This window comes from Drosophila mojavensis, unplaced genomic scaffold (genome assembly GCF_018153725.1).
Source record: "Drosophila mojavensis isolate 15081-1352.22 unplaced genomic scaffold, ASM1815372v1 contig_74, whole genome shotgun sequence".
Lineage (NCBI taxonomy): Eukaryota > Metazoa > Arthropoda > Insecta > Diptera > Drosophilidae > Drosophila > Drosophila mojavensis.
In genome coordinates this window covers 11,534,203-11,550,915 of record NW_025318899.1, presented here as the reverse complement: position 1 = coordinate 11,550,915, position 16,713 = coordinate 11,534,203, and the positions used below count along the sequence as shown (strand labels likewise).

At 41.0% G+C, this 16,713-nt stretch overlaps 2 protein-coding genes across 2 annotated transcripts in view; both read left to right on the top strand.

Annotated features, from left to right (window-relative positions):
- Positions 1 to 9: 9 nt before the first annotated feature.
- Positions 10 to 964, top strand: LOC6582142. The gene has a single exon (XM_002007815.4). The coding sequence runs from the start codon at positions 10 to 12 to the stop codon at positions 505 to 507; it is 498 nt and encodes a 165-aa protein (XP_002007851.2). The 3' UTR covers positions 508 to 964.
- A 5,164-nt stretch (positions 965 to 6,128) lies between these two features.
- Positions 6,129 to 16,713, top strand: part of LOC6582141 (G-protein coupled receptor dmsr-1) — a 40,343-nt gene continuing 29,758 nt past the window's right edge. The window contains exons 1-2 of the mRNA XM_032731387.2: positions 6,129 to 6,207; positions 6,497 to 6,523. The gene's annotated coding sequence lies outside the window, so the exon portion shown is untranslated. The remainder of the gene's footprint in view (positions 6,208 to 6,496; positions 6,524 to 16,713) is intronic.

The following is a 16,713-nucleotide window of genomic DNA, read 5'->3' as shown; positions in this document are numbered from 1 at the left end:
ACAACCACAATGGCCTCTGCGGCAGCGGCAGCAGCAGCATCAATGACTGAAACAGCGCCTGATGTTGATGAATGCGCCAGCGAAATTGGTGCTACTGATGACATTTGCGTGGTTGAAATGCTGCAGCCGAACGACACTGTCAGAAACAATAAACCACACAGCAGCCCCTGCTGCACCAGGAGCCAGAGAGCTACAAGGGACGCCTGTCGCCGGCGTGGCAGCGTGGGCGGTAAATGTATTTGGCCTGCCACTGACTGGCTGCGCAAGTTGCGCAACAATCAGTCACAGCCGCAGCAGCTGCCGCAGCTGCTGGAGCAACAGCAGCAGGAGCTGGAGTCGCACACCAGACGCAGCAGCGTGCTGCTCATGGTGCTGCTCAGCGGCAACGAGATGGAGGCCAAGGCGGTGGTTGTCAGCGAACAGAAGTCCCTGCAGAAAACGCCGCAACGCTTGTCCCGATCCCATGCCGACGACCTAGACGAAGCTATCGATGCGCTGTGGCTGTAAATTGAGCACGCCCACAACAGTTACAAACACAAACACAAACACAAGCCCAACTACAACCACTCTCTTTACACTTATAGTACTTAAGGATTAGCTAGCTCTTAAGACCAATCACAGATTTGTAGAGCGCCCATTGCTCCATTTTGGCCAGCGTTGCATGCACGAATCGAGCCCCTCGCGCGTGCAGCGCTCCGCCAAAGTGTCCTTGCGGCGTCATCTGACAATTGGTGATTCGTAGGTTTTATCTAAGTGATACTTGACATAGTTTATTAGCCAGTAAGCGTATGTAATACACACCAAATATTATTTCTAGTTCGGCCTGGCCGGAGGATGAGCCAAGCGAGATGCCTTTGAGTTTTCCAGAGAACTTGGTTTACCTTGGTCATAAGTAAACGACTTAAGCTATCTTTTATATTATGATAAATTAACCTAATAAAATATGATTTAATGTAACTCTCGAGCTAAACGACATTTATTGACTGTAAATAATTAGCAGTGATATCTCCAATATTCATAATCTGAACTTTGATTAATTAGCTTGGTAATCAAAGTCAAATATTCAACTTTCAATTTCAATTGCGTGCGAAGCGACAACAAAATCTCTCACAGGCCAAAAGCCAAAACTCAATCAAAGGCAACAGTAATAAATAATATATAATAAATAATAATAATGATAAACTGATGACCCAATTCGTAGCTGCTAATGGCAGAATTTTCATCATGATTGTTGCTATTTCATTATGATATATGGTCCGACTTCAACTAGTTCACATTATCGGATGTTTTCCAATCAAGCCCAAAAGGCCAACTCAGCCAAAACAAATTGCCCCCAAAGTGCCAGTGAAAAGGCCAAAGCATTTACGTAACGCCAGATTTAGCAGATGTTTTACATAAATTTGCTGGGCGTAATTGCTGTTTTAGCTCAGCTAAACGCTCGACTGGTTTTGGCCATCATTTTTGGCTGAGAGTATATTTTATTATTGACTTAAAATATTCTCTGGTTTGCTTCAAATTCCTGGAATTATTTGTGCTGCTCATTTCTCATACAATTTATCTCAGGCTTCCTCTATCTCTGTCTTTCTGTGAACTTTTCCGTTATTTATGTGTGAAATTTGTATCTTAAATGCCATTGTAAATGCATGCATGACTCGATGATTTGCAGTTTTCCATATTTCATGTTGTGGCCATTGACATTTTGTGGCTGAGTGTGGCAAATGAAAGCAAATTTTTAAATTATTCTCTCTCTCTCTCTCTCTCTCGCGCTTTCTGCCTCTGCGTTTGTGTCAGCGTGTCAATAAACTTTCACAACAATAAAATGTTGACGTAGTAATATAGAGTCAAAGAACGCTGCCAGTAAATAAACGAAAAACTAAAGCATGCTGAGAATGTTGTCAGCATTTGCTAGACTCGCAAGGATTGCAATAACACACCCATACACACTCACACACTCACTTTTGTGGTCTGCTCGTGGCAATGCTCAAAGGAATGCAAGTATTTTGGGTCATCTCACGCATGCTGAACTATTTGACTACAAAAACTCAGCTCAACACACTGGCTATAACATGCGAATGCCTAAATTTAATTTGTCAGTTTATGGACTTAAATATAGTATATATGTTTTAAGTGCATGAGGAGTTGAATGTGTATTATAATCCATTGCATTACAAGCAGCTCGACGAGAACTAAATTTCACTTGAAACATTGCAGCAACTATGCGTTTCGCATGAACTCAATTAAGTGTTTTATTCATTCACTTCATAATGAGATTTAAATTCGATGGAAATATAATTTAAAGTAGCTTATTTTTTTCCTGGAAATCTATATTAACTACATGACCTTTAGACATATTTTTTGCTCTTAATCTTCAATCATGTAACTCAATCAGAATTCTCTGTTTCAACTTGGTTTGGTAATTTCATTACACAAACCATCAAAACTTCATATTCGTGTAGCTGGCAGATTTAAATTTTTAATGGAGCAGAGTGTGGGTGGGTGTCTGTATGTGTGTGTGTTAATTTGAGCTTGATGGCTAGAATTTCGAATGCAATTGTGGCAAATTTTCGTGAATTACTTAGACGAAGGCCAGCAGAAGTGGCGGCTGCCAGGAAGTCCTTGGCTTTGAATTTTTGGCTGCTTGGTAATTCGTAAAATGTGCGCCAGCTGCTCGAAAGAGAAATTAACATAATAGCCACGAGCAGGACAGCAGCAGCAGCCGCAGTAGCAGGAGGAGGAGCAGCCGCTGTAGAAGCAACAGCAGCAAGTGTTAAAATGCAAATTGGCCAACACAACTACCAAAGAAACAGACGGCTAATTAGGAGGCGAAAAATGTGCGAAGTTGATAGTTGAAATACTCCAAAGACCAAGTTTTGATTGATCATGGGAAATTTTTCTGTGTCTCTTAACATTAATTCATAATTAATTTCAGCTGGGAAATACACATAAATAGACTGTGATTTTTCCTGCGTGAATAGAAAATATAGTTGACTATTTTCCTAAACATCAAAGATACGCCAAGAATGTAATTAAGATAACATTTTCATTGGCAAATATAGGCTGTTCAAGGAATTCCGGAAAATACTCAGTGCTTTGCAGTAGGAACATGAAATTCCTTGACCTTGGCAAGTCATTGAACTCCGTTAGTTAGAGTTAAGCCTCAATGTCAGTCAATTTATCAGGTCAACTATTCAATTGGCGTCGTTTGCCAGCAACTATGATAAATGTCTTAGCTGCGATGGCCAGCACGGGAATTGAATAGGTGCTAAAAACCAGTTTTATGGCTCATAACTCGTTGATCTTTTAAGCGTTTGAGTAATTAAATTTCTCGACGTTTATGGAAATTATATGGTAGCGGTGTGGGTGCAATGTTTCATTAAAATGATAAAAGCGTTTTGCCTTTGATGTGGTCCGCTCTCTGAATATTCATTAGTTAAATTAAAACATGCTGTTGACAACGCTTAATACTGTGTGAAAGCCAGAATAACCAAGAGACTGGCAAAAAGCCAAAGTCAAGAGGCATTCAGAATCGTTTGTGGCAACGTTGCGTATACGCATTTTCTTGTGAAATTATACTACATTTAATGGCAGCAGACACTTGAATAAAATATATGCATATATTTTGAGAATTCTCTTGATTTGCATTCGGCCGGTTGTTAGGCATTTATTTACAGAAATCAACTCAAGTCTAGCCGTTAAATCCATTCGCCTGGAAAATATCAAGCGCACGTGTTTTGATAATTGATTGATAAACAAAGGAACAGCTGCTACTTGGGCAAATGATAAGACTTTCTGTTGTCTGTTGACCGGCATGGCTGAGCTAGCTTAATGGCTTTAAATAAGTTATGGGTAGTACTCGACTATAAAAAATTCTGAGGATAGAGCTTTTAAAAAAATAAATATATATATATTCCCAGAAAATTGTCTGTCTTTCGGGTGCATTTTCATTTAGGAAAAAATGCCTTAGTAGATAAATATTTAAACTCGACTTTAAGCCGCCTTTGACCCACTAAGAACTTTAAGCTTTTAACAAAAATTGAAGACTTAATAACATCTCAATAGTATTTCGTCCAATGGAGGCACGCAATGTGGCACAAAAACATCATAAAAAATGTAAACAACTTTGTTGAGCTGCTTTAAACACAAAGAGCAGCAACAACAACAACAACAACAACAACAGCAGCAACAACAAAGGCAAAATTGGCTATGGCAACAAATTGCGTGCTTGTTGCCATTTTGGATGAGTTGGCCCAGTTTCTGGCTGTGGGCGTATATGTTCCGGCTCAACAATTGTTAAGTCGCAACAATGGGCCCAAATTCATTCGAATGGCCACGCCCACTATTGCCAATGCGCCCAAGGTGTCCAGCCACAGGCTGAAAAATCAATCGCAAATGAAAACTAGGGAGAACGAAAACGAAAACGAAAACGAAAAACTGAGTTCCGTAGAAAATTTGCCGGAGCTCATTAAAAAATAGTTTCACGCTAAATGTTTGTCACTGCCACGAGTGTGAAATGCCAAGCCTGCCTTTCTCTCTCTATCTCTCTCTCAGTCTCCCCTTAACAAAATTGTTGCCACCATTTTTTAGTACGACATTTTGTTGCTGCAGCTGTTGTTGCTTGTCTCCTTGAACCAGTTTTATAAACAAGCGAGCGGAGCAACGGCAGCGACCTAGTTGTGTCAAGCCGTTGGCGTTGGCCCACTTGCTCACACTCGGCCAACACGGCGCATATCAGGTAACAGCTGATGGACGTGCGTTGCGGCTGAGGCAAGCAATCAAAAGTTTCCAGCTAAATCCAAAGAGACAGCAGCAGCCAGCGGCAGCAGCAGGAGCAGGAGCAGAAGCAGGAGCAGGAGCCAGAGTGCGTTCAACTAATGCCCAGCATAAGCTCATAAATGTCTATATAACAATATAAATAAGAATATTGTTTAAGTAAGTGCGGTTACACGTGCCACACTGAGGCTGTCCACGTGGCAACAATTGTGTGGCAAGGCCAAATAAATACACTGAGAGAACAGAAACGAGCCGACACTTTGCTTACAAATAAATTTGCATCTTTAGATTGTTTGCTGGGCGTGTAGTCGTACGGTTTTCTAATTTAAAATTTTAATTGGAGTCAATTTTGTGTGTGTGTGTGTTCAGGCAGTACTCGTCCCACTGTGCACGCTGGCTGACAGCACCCGAAAAATATTCTAACAGCAGTTCCGGCTGCTCCTGCTACTCCTGCTGCTCCTGCCGCTGTTGCCAAGGGGCATTTACATACAAATGAAGCTGAAGGACAGCTGCTTCCAGGCAGAAACTCACTCGACAGACGCCACAGCAAAAGCCTCTGTCACTATTATTGTGAGCTGGCGTTTTAATGGAAGGATTTAACAGCTAAAAAAATGACAGCACATATCATTCGACTCAGGCGAATTGGTTCTTAATGGCTGAAATGCTGAACGGTAAGTCACTCTGTAACGGATTTGCAGATGAAAGGCTGAGTGCTTAAGTATGACTTATATTTGATGGATGGGTGGTATATATACAGATGCATGAATATTTGTATATGTAGGAAGAGAAATAAAAGGAGAGCAACTAAGAGTGTTACAGTCGAGACTGCTGGATTACGAGATCCCCTGTTCTCTGGTTCTTTTCACATAGACACACACACACACACGCACAGACATACACACGTACACACACACTCGCAAACACACACACACACACTCAGAAACACACACACACAAACACACACGCACACTCACAAACACACCCACACACACACCCACACACACACTCGCAAACACATACACTCTCTATATATTTATTCGTATGCCTGTCTCTCTGCCTGTCTCCCAGTCTGTGTCTTCGTCCGCCTCTCTGTTTGTCTGCCTAACAGACAAAGATCAGAAGATCATTTGAGATCTGTACATGTATGCAGCAGTACTCACTCGGTATTTATATTTGAGTAAAACGAAGCTTGAGTGCTCGCAACAGCAGAGAGTTTTCTCATTGATCACTTAAGACTCGGCTACCTGTCGTCGGACCCATTTGAGCGTGACTTAGAGTCTGAAGGAGAGTCGCCCTATATAAAGGGCTGCAGCTGCAGCATTTCTTCAGTCACCCAGGCCTGGTGGGGGTCGGTAGTGCAGTGCAGTAAAGTGAATTAAATTGTGTGATCGTTCAGCTGAGCATTAAAGACTTGAAGGGAATGCTTAGAAGAAATAGGTAAGAGGATATACGTAATAGTAAATACGTAAGACTAAATACGTAATGGGAAATAGGTAAGGGAAAATACTTAAGAAGAAAGAGCAAATACGGAAGGGCAAATACGTAAGAGAAAATGCGTAACAGGAAACAATTGGATGAAATACTATATTCTCATATTCTTAAAAGAAAAACTTGAAACAAATACTTAGAGCAAATACACTTATTATTTTGTGGAGTTGGAAATTGTGATTCTTTATGTCTTTCCTTTTTTAGTCAAAGTTTGTTTTTTTTCTATTTTATTTTCCAGAGTAGAAAAATACACATCAAATTGACGGTAAATCAATGATGGAAGCACAGTTTGATGGATATATCGTGAATGCATACATAAACACAGATTGATGACTCTATCACGGTTTTGCATACTCACAATCTCATGCTACCCTCGTTGCTTTTAAGTAGTGGGTATATGTACAATTTGTTTATTATTAAATACTTCCTTTTAATTAAATACGTTTTATTTACTGTGGCTTTCTTTATTTAGATGGCATCAAAACTGAAATGTAAGCAAAATTGATTTCCCCACTTTCTGGGTTTGCTTAGTTTTCGCACTAAAAATTCTATTTATGTGACATGTTTAATTTTATTTGTGTGTGTGTGTGGTCAGCCAGGTGTTGCTTGTGTAGCCTTAGCTTGGATCGACCAGGTGTCAGCTGCAGCTGCATGTGTGTCTGCTCTGCAGTGCAGTGTCATTTAGCAAGCTGACAGGTTAGCAAAGTGCAACATGCATGGCTATGTCTCAGCATGTCGTTGACAGCGTCACCCAGTACGGGCTGTGTGAGCGTTAACTTTTGCCACTAACTGTAATGGATTGCCAGCTCTGGCCAAATGTCAAATGTCAAAGGCGAGAAGCGAAAAGCTACAAAAATGCAGTCATCATGCAATTTTAATAATCTCTCGCTGCGGCAAACAAATGTTGCCGAAATAAAATAAACAATTCAAGCGCATAGCAAATCGCATCAAATATTCGAATTATTGGCTTAAAATGCAAAACAGAAAACAAAAAACAGATTGGGGCAACAGAAAGTCAAACAAAGAGGCTCAGCTACCCTTTGGCTCTAGGATATTATTAACAGATTCTCATTGCCTTAGGCATTTTTTGCCATGCAAAATATTTTGGAGTCAACATTCTTAGTGAGATTCCTGCCTACTTAATCCTTTGTTGTTTCCCTTCGAATTTACTATGAATTTCTTGAAGAAATTCGCAGATTTCCCCTTACTTTCTCCGCTGTTGTCGGGCATACTTATTGATGAGTGCGGCATACCCCTGGCTAGGGTATTTGCGCAAGTGATTATGCATAAATAGCTCGACAGGCGCCTGTAACCGCAGCAGCTAAGGCAACAACATTTGCACTTGCTGAAATATAGACGACATGAGCGCGTGTCGTTAACAGGCAGCACAAGCAGCTGACACGCCCCCTACTCCGGCACACAATGCCGCCCACAGAATATATTTCGAGTGTTTTTATATGCAGCTCTTGTAGTATTTGCTCTGGGTTTACTTCATACACTTCTAAGTGTGGGTGTCACTGTGTGGGTAAATCGCTTAAGACTCTAAACCAACACACAAGCCCGAACATGCTATAAAATGGTGTGTAAATATTGTTTTTAAATTGACAGGCGCAATTCAGTGAACAATAAAGTAACAAGGGATCAATGCTGGCCAAGGAACAACAACAAAACTCGAAGGAAAACAAATAAAGCAATTTTAATCCGAAATGCTCGAGACAGGCGGAGAAATTGTAGGAGAAATAGTTAGAGAGCAACTTGGCAAACATCCGAGATTGACAGCGCCGCGTCCAACATCATTCATCATGAGAAATCGATAAAGAGGCGCGGCTGCCGCCTGCCGCCTGCCGCCGCCTGCGAGCCGCCTGCCGCCTGCTGGGCAACCTGAATTCAAGCTCTCGATAAACTTTAACACTTCCCATGAATGCCCCTCGCGTCTCGTTCAGCTTAACATATATTTATATAGGCTTCCCTGAAGGACTTGCGCCCCTTTTGTTGGAATCTGCTTTATTTTTCTGCTTCTTCTTCTTAACAAACAATTGCCCGCTCGATTGATGGCCTTGATTTGGGTGAAACCAAATTTTATTTTTTTTTTTTAATTTTATTTTGTCCCTTGACATCTTTCACGCCTTGTCGCAGGCTGTTAGCTGCTTCACTTCTTGCTGCTTTTTATTTTTTTTATTTTTGTCGCCACTTGTATTTTAATTAAATTAAAGAAAAAACAAACAACATAAGCATTGCAAATGCGAGCGATTTTTCTTAATGCTGGACGGTCCAAGCTACCCTTTGCCGAAGTAAATATTTTAATTAGTAAACATCGTTAAGAGCCAGCGCAATGCTAATTTCGTTAATGAGCGGCAGCCAGCGTGGAGCAGCAACAACAACAGCCTATTCATTGGCCCCTCAAAGGCTGCTCCACGGCATGATTAAACGCCAAGCATAACAACAACAATAATTCTTGTATCGAAGGACACAGCTGCTCAGTTAAAGGGCTCAAATTAATCGTACAATTAAGGTAAAACATTGCGCTATAAATACAATTTATCAAACTCTGTCCGCTATTACATGACAAATGATAGTTGTTAGGAATAATTTGACCTAATATGAGGAATTATCATTGAAATGCCAGCAAAGTCATGTTTATGCCATTCACATTGTTTACAGGGTATCTTATAGTCGGTATGTACTGCTCACTCTTACGTCTGCCCATCTATCTTATGTGCGTCCAGCCAGTAAATCGGGAAATCATTGCATACATCTGTTTATATAAGTGCTTGAGCTGCTTATGCTGGGCCTGTGGGCCGTGCCTAATATGCTGGACGGGACTGTTGCCATGGCCTTAAGCCCTGGAGTGTGCGAGCGCTTAATAAAGGATTAATCAAAGTTAATGCCGCAAGCCACAGACACGCATATATGAATGGCCATGCTTGACTGAACGCACACATCACACACACACACACACACACACACACACACACACACACACACACACACACGCACACCAACTACTAATTGCTAACATTGCAGGACATTTCAGGAGCAGAAACCAAAACTCATTTGATCCAAACAATAGCCAACTTTTATTCATATTCACGCTGCAGCCGTGTGTGTGTGGGTGTGTTAATATTAATATTCATGCACACACACACACGCATATACAATACAGAATTGTGAGGCGTGCATTCATATATCGCACTGGCTCGGAAAATTACAATTTTCATATCTGATGGCCGCGTCGACGCGCGCTTTAGCTTTCGAAGGTCGCTGGGCAAATGAAAGCAAAGGCAAACAGTTTAATGGCAGCTGAGCTGGCCAAAAGTGTCAGTTCCACAGGCTAATTGCATGGTTAGTATCTCGCTATCTCCCTCTCCCTCTCTCTCTCTCTTTCTCTCTCTCTCTCTACTATATATACTATATATGCATATACACATGCTTGCTTTAGCCATAATTAAAGTAAAGCTGTTTTGTTTAAAGCTTATGTTATTTCAGTCCAGCAGAGATGCGATAAGGTGTATCTGCCGGCAGCTGTAATAACTCACTCACTGATTAATTGAATTCAATTAATTCACCCACACATATGCAAATGCGACAAGTAATTATGCGACCCTCGCATTGTCCTGTCTGCTGCTTAAGAATTGTATTTTAATCAGCTTGAAAGTGGCCTTCTATGCAGCTTATGCAAATGGCCACGCCCATGCACACACACACACACACACACACACACACACTCACACTCTTTTGATCTAACACAATTTGATTCTGTTGTTGTTCTCCTGTGAATTGATTTTCAGAATTACTCAATCGCTGAGAGTTTATAGATATTCCGCACTTGAGTAGTTAGTATGAAGCTGCTTTGCACTAGGGTGTTCTCTATGCGATTCTCATCTAACATTTTTGCAAGTTTTCCGTTTGCACTGTTGCACTATTTTACGCATTTGTGATTTTACTAACATTTCCATATCTCTTTTTTTTTTTTTTTTGCAATGCTGTGAATGCAGCCAGAAATACTCAGAAATAAATGGGATTTTGCACGATGGTTGCCTCAGGCGCAGATCCACAACATGTGCAACACATGGCGCAAATTGTTACGGAATGGTTGAACGAGGCCAGCGGGCAGCGGGCAGGTCGTAGATACTGAAAAGTGCGAACAAACCGAATACAGCTCAGAGGGGGCAGTTGCAAAGAAAAAACAAGAAAGTTTTCATCCATCGAATAAAAGCGAATACAAGGTTGTGGTTTTTAAAGGCCATCGATTTAAAAGCGAAGAGCATAAATCATGTCAAGAGTGGCTTAAACATATATGAGGCATTGCCAGTGCGAATGTTAAGCAGCCAAGATTTGCCAGTCAAAGGCTGCTTAAGGAGGCCCTCGAGCCAGCCAGCGAAATTTGCATACACCACAATTTCAGCTTTAATGCGCTTGTTAACAGCAAGTGGCGTGGCCCGCACGGCTCGTTAAAGGGCTCCGCGGCCGTAAAGTATGCAACAGTTTTAGGGTACGCCAATCGTTTACTTAAGCCAAGGTCTTAAAACGTTGCCGCTGCGAGTCGAGAGCCAAAGAGGAAATGTGAATGAGAGCGAAATTGCAATGTGTTTTAGAGTGTTTGCTGGCCCCAAGCTAAAGCAATTGGCGCTTACTGCTTATTTCTTGGCAAACTGATCATAAAAATTCTGCGGGGGGCAGTAGAAAAGTAAAGCATTTCCCCATATAGCGAAAGTTGCCTAAGTAAATTTATGAAGCGAACTTTTCGCTTTTAATGGATTTCCTGTTGTCCTTGTTAAGGTTGTTGCCAAAAAAAAAAAAAAAAAAAAACTTTAACCAGAAAGTTGGCAACATTAGTGCGAAGGAGTCAAAATGCAAAAGCAGAACCAAAAGCGTATTCATAACAAACACACAAAGCATACTTAAAGCGAAAAGAGTTGTTTATTTGTTCGCTCTCGCTCTGTCTGGCTGCTCTTGGCGCTGTTCTTCTGCTGCTTGAGCATTCACTACTTTATTAATCCAAATTCACAACTTCTCGGAATTTATGTGTTTTTTATTGCGATAGAATATAAAGCTTGTATTTGTTAGTAGCAACTCGAAACTACCGAAAAATTATTCAGTGCTTTCAACGGTCGAGCAGTCAAGCAATTTACATTCAATTCTTGTTGTTTTTTACCGCTCTTGGGCCATAAAAGTTTCTGCTTTGAGATTAGCTGAGCCGTTGCTCTTGTTGAGCTGAAATTTAAGAGACGCTGGCGCTGTCCAGATCCCAATTAATTGGCCTGTAAATTTATAATGAATAGCTGAAGCTGTCGGCTGTGCCAGATTAAGGCACATGTGACGCAGCTGAAAATTCGAGGCGTTAATTAGTCAAAGGAAGCGACTTAGCAGAGCTCAGCTGTTTAAGCTTTTTCCATTGATAATGTGAAAGTGTATCAAATGATAATGTGTCATCTCAGCAGGAATTACTTTTTAATTGCATTGCGAGCTTAATTAAACTTGAGGCAGAATGTACACAATAAATATGCAAATTGCTGCTCTCAGGAATCACCCAATATATGTGCTTTACATACAAGCACATAATTTGATGCCCTTCCCCCTCTCTCTCAGCAGCAACTGGAATTTTCATAATTAGCTTAGCTTACAATATCTTTGCCGTTATTTCAGTTGATATTTCCAACTGCTGCCTGCAAAGCAATTAGTCATACTTCTTGCAGCTGCTGGCCCGGTTAAGCACACACATATTTATGCATTAGCATCGCCCAACAACACATATGATTTATGTCTTGAGCCGAGCGTTGCCTTGGGTAACGGATTTACTGCTTAAAGTCCCGCATTGTATATAGGATTTACGAATGATTGCGAGCAGAGCAAGAGACTGGCATGGCTGTCTGTCCTACTGTCTGTCTGTCCTTCTCTCTGCCTGTTACAGCTTTAAAGCTGGCTCGCTTTGATGATATTTGTGGGTTTTGTCTACGGCTCAAACAGTTTAGACCCAAATAGAAATGCAGCTTAGTAGCTAATGATATTTGCCTTGTTAAAAACAGAGTCTCCTATTGTGAACTCTTTTTAGACTAAATAAAAGGGGTATATGGGTATATGTGGGATAAACTTATGTGAATATTTAAATATAAATAAATTAGTATGCCCATTTGTATGTCATTTCCTTTATGCATATCATGCTCACCTCAGTTATAATAACTACAGACTATATCGCAGTCATCTACTCCCCCAATTAACAATATTTGCCTGTCTAAAAACACACGTTGACAATTGGCCAGGACTTCTGGTCTCATTATGGTAGCCAAAGGCAAATGGGATTATGGTTTGGTTTGCCTTTTTTTACGAGCTGCTTAAGCTGACCAAAAGCCACATATCAGCAGCCTGACAGCAGAGCGCACCAAATGTGATTAGGAGCCCAAAGCTGAGCCAGTTTGCTTGCCTCAAATGCCAGCCCAATGCAAATTGACAACAATAAAAAAGACGACGATATGCCAAATTGCAATTTAAATTTGAGAGCAGCAGCAACAGCGACTGCTGCTGATGAACGACTGGCTTAAGTGGACATTTCGCTGAATGCCCAATGGCGCACATGATTATAGCAGTGCAGTTGACGTTGTCCTCGTCATCGTCATCCTTATCGTGCTCCTTCTTCTCCTCCACCTCCTTGTTTAGTTGAATATTAGCATATTCGTTTGCGTGGGAGTCACAAAGAGCGAGAGAGAGAGAGAGAGAGAGAGTGGGCCAGCATGTGAGTTCTTTGCACTGCCTTGCAGTTTGTTAAACCTTTTGGAATTGTAGTCGATTGTTATTCGCTCAGTACTTAGTTTGACACTACGCACTATGTTCGAGAGGTGTATTTGAAATGCGCATTTGTGTGAGCTAAGCTTTGAATAATTTTGAATTAATCAACACTGGCTAACGCTTCGTTTGGTCTCGTGTGTTTGAAAAACCCTGCATAGCAAATTTTACCAGAGCCAAGGCCAGACAACTCTCTCTCTCTGTGTGTGTGTGTGTGTGTGTATCTGTGCTTGCACTTTCAGCTGACTGCACACAACATGCATACACATACACACAAACACACACACACACGCATATCGCTGTGCTCGTCGCTTAGGGCTAGTGACCTTAAAACTTTTTGCTGCTTGACACTTTTTGGCTTTTGATTTCGTGACACTATGATTTACCCTAATGAAAATGTCCCTTTGCATTTTCTGCGGAAATGTAGATTATGTTGAATTTTATGCGGCCATCATTTCTATTTGGGTACACCAAAGTTTGACAGCACTCAAAGGGCTTTAAAACCCATTTGGGTATATAAACTGTGCGGCAAGACGCCATTAAGATGCTGCGATAAGCTGGCCAACAATAAAACTTAATTACGCAATTAATTAACAACGAACGAATTCAGATAACGCCGACGCATTCATTGTCATGCCACGCCCACAACGCTGTGACGCAGTAGCAAATTGCGACTTATCTATGTAAAATATACCTGGAATCAGCTTCTTCATCTTCTTTGTTGTCCTCTAAGTTTTCGATTTCATTGGCGGCGCCTTGACAAACTTTTTGGCAGCTCGAATCTGTTTGTTTTCGTTTAATTAGTTGTGAATTTTATGTGCTTCGCATTTTTGATGGCTCATTGATGGCATATTAAAAGCGCATAAGGCTCAGTTGGCTGCGAGCAGGCAGCATGACAGCACATAAATTGCTGCTGGAGGGTGACATGCACGTGTTGGCTGCCTAACAACTGGCAAAGGTGACATTTCACCCAACCACCAGACGACATATAACATACAACATGACACGACAGAGCATTTATCAGGCACCCGCTAAAATATCAAATAAAAACTTGTCGCGTCGTAAAATCTCTTGTGAACCCTGTCTAATGAATCTGCCATTTGCGTACCACGTGGCGTATGAATGTATGAATGTGTGAATGTTTGTAATTATTAAAGTAGGATAAGGCGACTCGAGCGGAAAGCTGCTTACCGAGCGGATTACTGCACATGATACAGAGAGAATACATTTAAGCTGCTGATAATATAAGCAATACATACGTAATACACTCGAGAGCAAAGCCATCAAATATTTATGCCGCACAACTTGGAGCAGCAGAGGCAGAAGTTCAATCGAAGTGCTCCAAACCGTCATGGTTAGTAATCATAAAATTAGAAAGTAATGGAAAGTGTTCTTCGGTGTATTTTGTTTGTTTGTTTAAAGTTCTTTTGTTGTGATGCTCTCAGCCATGAATTGTGATGCGATTCATTATTGATGTGCCCTGTCACTGAAAATCAATAAGTTGGCAATATTTCTGTTCTGCTGCGAAGTTGACAAATGCTCAACACGCACTTAACACACATGAAAGCGAGTTAACAAAGCATTTCGTCACAGCTCGAGGTATATACCCTCTATATGGCTGGGGCAGTTTATGGCCAACCGAGGTCAGTTGTCATTAGCAGGCATATGGCCCAATCAAATCAACCTCCTTACCGAGCAGATCATGCTCATGGCCAAGCACACTGAGATAGAGGTATTTCCAGCTCATGTCACGCATACGCCCAGTTGGCTGTCAACATTCCGAGTGCTCAATTACAGCAGACAGACAAAAAAAGAAACCTAACATACACACTCAGACATTCATTTACATTAGTCAGTTAACGACAGCAGCAACATTTTCTGTTCGTGTATGTTCATGGAAAATTATGTCTGCAGTGCCATCTTCAGGCAGAAGGCAACATTTTCGTTCGGCACATACTTTAATAGCAAATTAAAATATTTACGTGACCTCATTCGTTTGTGCCTTGCAACAGCCGATGCTTATGGCAAGTTTGCTTTTCCTAGCGCCTGCTGCTTCGCTTCACTTGTTGCTGCTGCTCAATCATAATTAAGCACTTTAGTTGCTTAGTATCCACTTATGTATTTAAGCAAGGCACACACATACATACATATGTATGTGGGCACTCAATCTTTGGCTAAGTGGCCATTTAATTGGCATTTAAGACATCAATTTTAGTGACTTTAATTAGCTAATATAGCTCATACGATGTAGATTAGTAAGGCAAGGAGCAGGAGCGCTGTGGATGGAATAAATAAAATTGAATGTAAGCAAATTCATTTTGTTTTTGTTATGTATATAAAAATAAAGTAAATATTTTTGCCTGCTTGAAGAAAAAATTAAAATGTTTTTCATAAATATGAAAAAAAAGAAAACTGTATGAAATCAATTCACAATGATTCAACTGGCGAATGTGTTTTTCAGCTTATGTCTTCAATGTTTTTCAGCAACATGTGCTGCAGGAGGCGCTACTTAATATTGCATGAGACTGAACCACAACGGCTGGTCTCACTGCTGTGGTGTAGTAAGTGGAAAGGTCCATCGCGGTAGCGAAACATGAAATGTTACGTAGGTTGACAATTTGAGTTGATTTCCATGCAGCCCACTGAAGGTCTTTCAATTACTTTGAAGCGCTTTTAAGTGCGCTATAAAATTCAGTTTATTTTTGGACATGAAAGTTTCGGTGTCCCGCGAGAAATCGGAATACGGAATGTGCATTAATAAACGCTAAGATGCGAATGCCATTTGGTAAATGCTGTTGAGTGCCAGCTCTGTAAGTTTGTACTTTGTTCTGTTGTGCTGTGAAGGACTTACTTTATCCCTTCATTCTATTCGCATCATCGGTTTCCTGACCAAACACGCACGTTAGTGCTTTATAACTCGACGACGTGCTTCGCTTATACATTAAATACTAGGCGCAATTTAAAATAGGCTCCCGAAAAAATGAGCCCGGGAGTCGTGCCGCATCCCCAAATAATGCTCTAATGTTGCGCAGCCCATAAAAAGGGATCAGAGTGCTGTCGGTCAGGGCGGGGCAGTGGGCCGTGGGCTGTCAAGCAAGTCAATAGGCTTATGATTTATATAGCCATTACTAAAGTGCGGATCATTGGAGGCTCGTGGCCCACACTTTTAGGGTTCACCTTGTTCTGGTTGTTTTTTATGGCCCGAAATACGTTTTAGCCTTTCGCCTCTCCGTGTTACAAACTTAAAAGTTTGAGCTTAATTTATACTTCCTTTTAACATTAAATATCCTTTCGCAAACTCAATTTGGGCATTTCCCTTATCATTTTCTATTTTCTATTTCCCTAATATATTACAATGAATATTCACAATGTATTCGTAAAGGAGTATCCACTTATGATTGGTAGCGGAACATTATTCACGTCTTGAATAGCTCATTAATTTCAAATTGCCAATAAAGAGAAGCCCGAACGAGTGTTTGGTGTAACACGCAACATCGTGGTGTAGCCTGCATACCACGGCGTATAAGCAATAAGCAACTCATACAGAAACGACGTTTAATTAATTATGCCATAGCAATTGCCATAATTGTAGGACTCCTTGTGTTTTGAGCAATATAAATTTTAATTATCTTTTCGCAGCAGCCACGCAGCTCTGGCTTTCTCTTGACGCCACAT

Bases quoted from the DNA above. Each gene is read 5' to 3' on its own strand.
- LOC6582142 (XM_002007815.4), top strand. From the start codon at position 10: ATGGCCTCTGCGGCAGCGGCAGCAGCAGCATCAATGACTGAAACAGCG.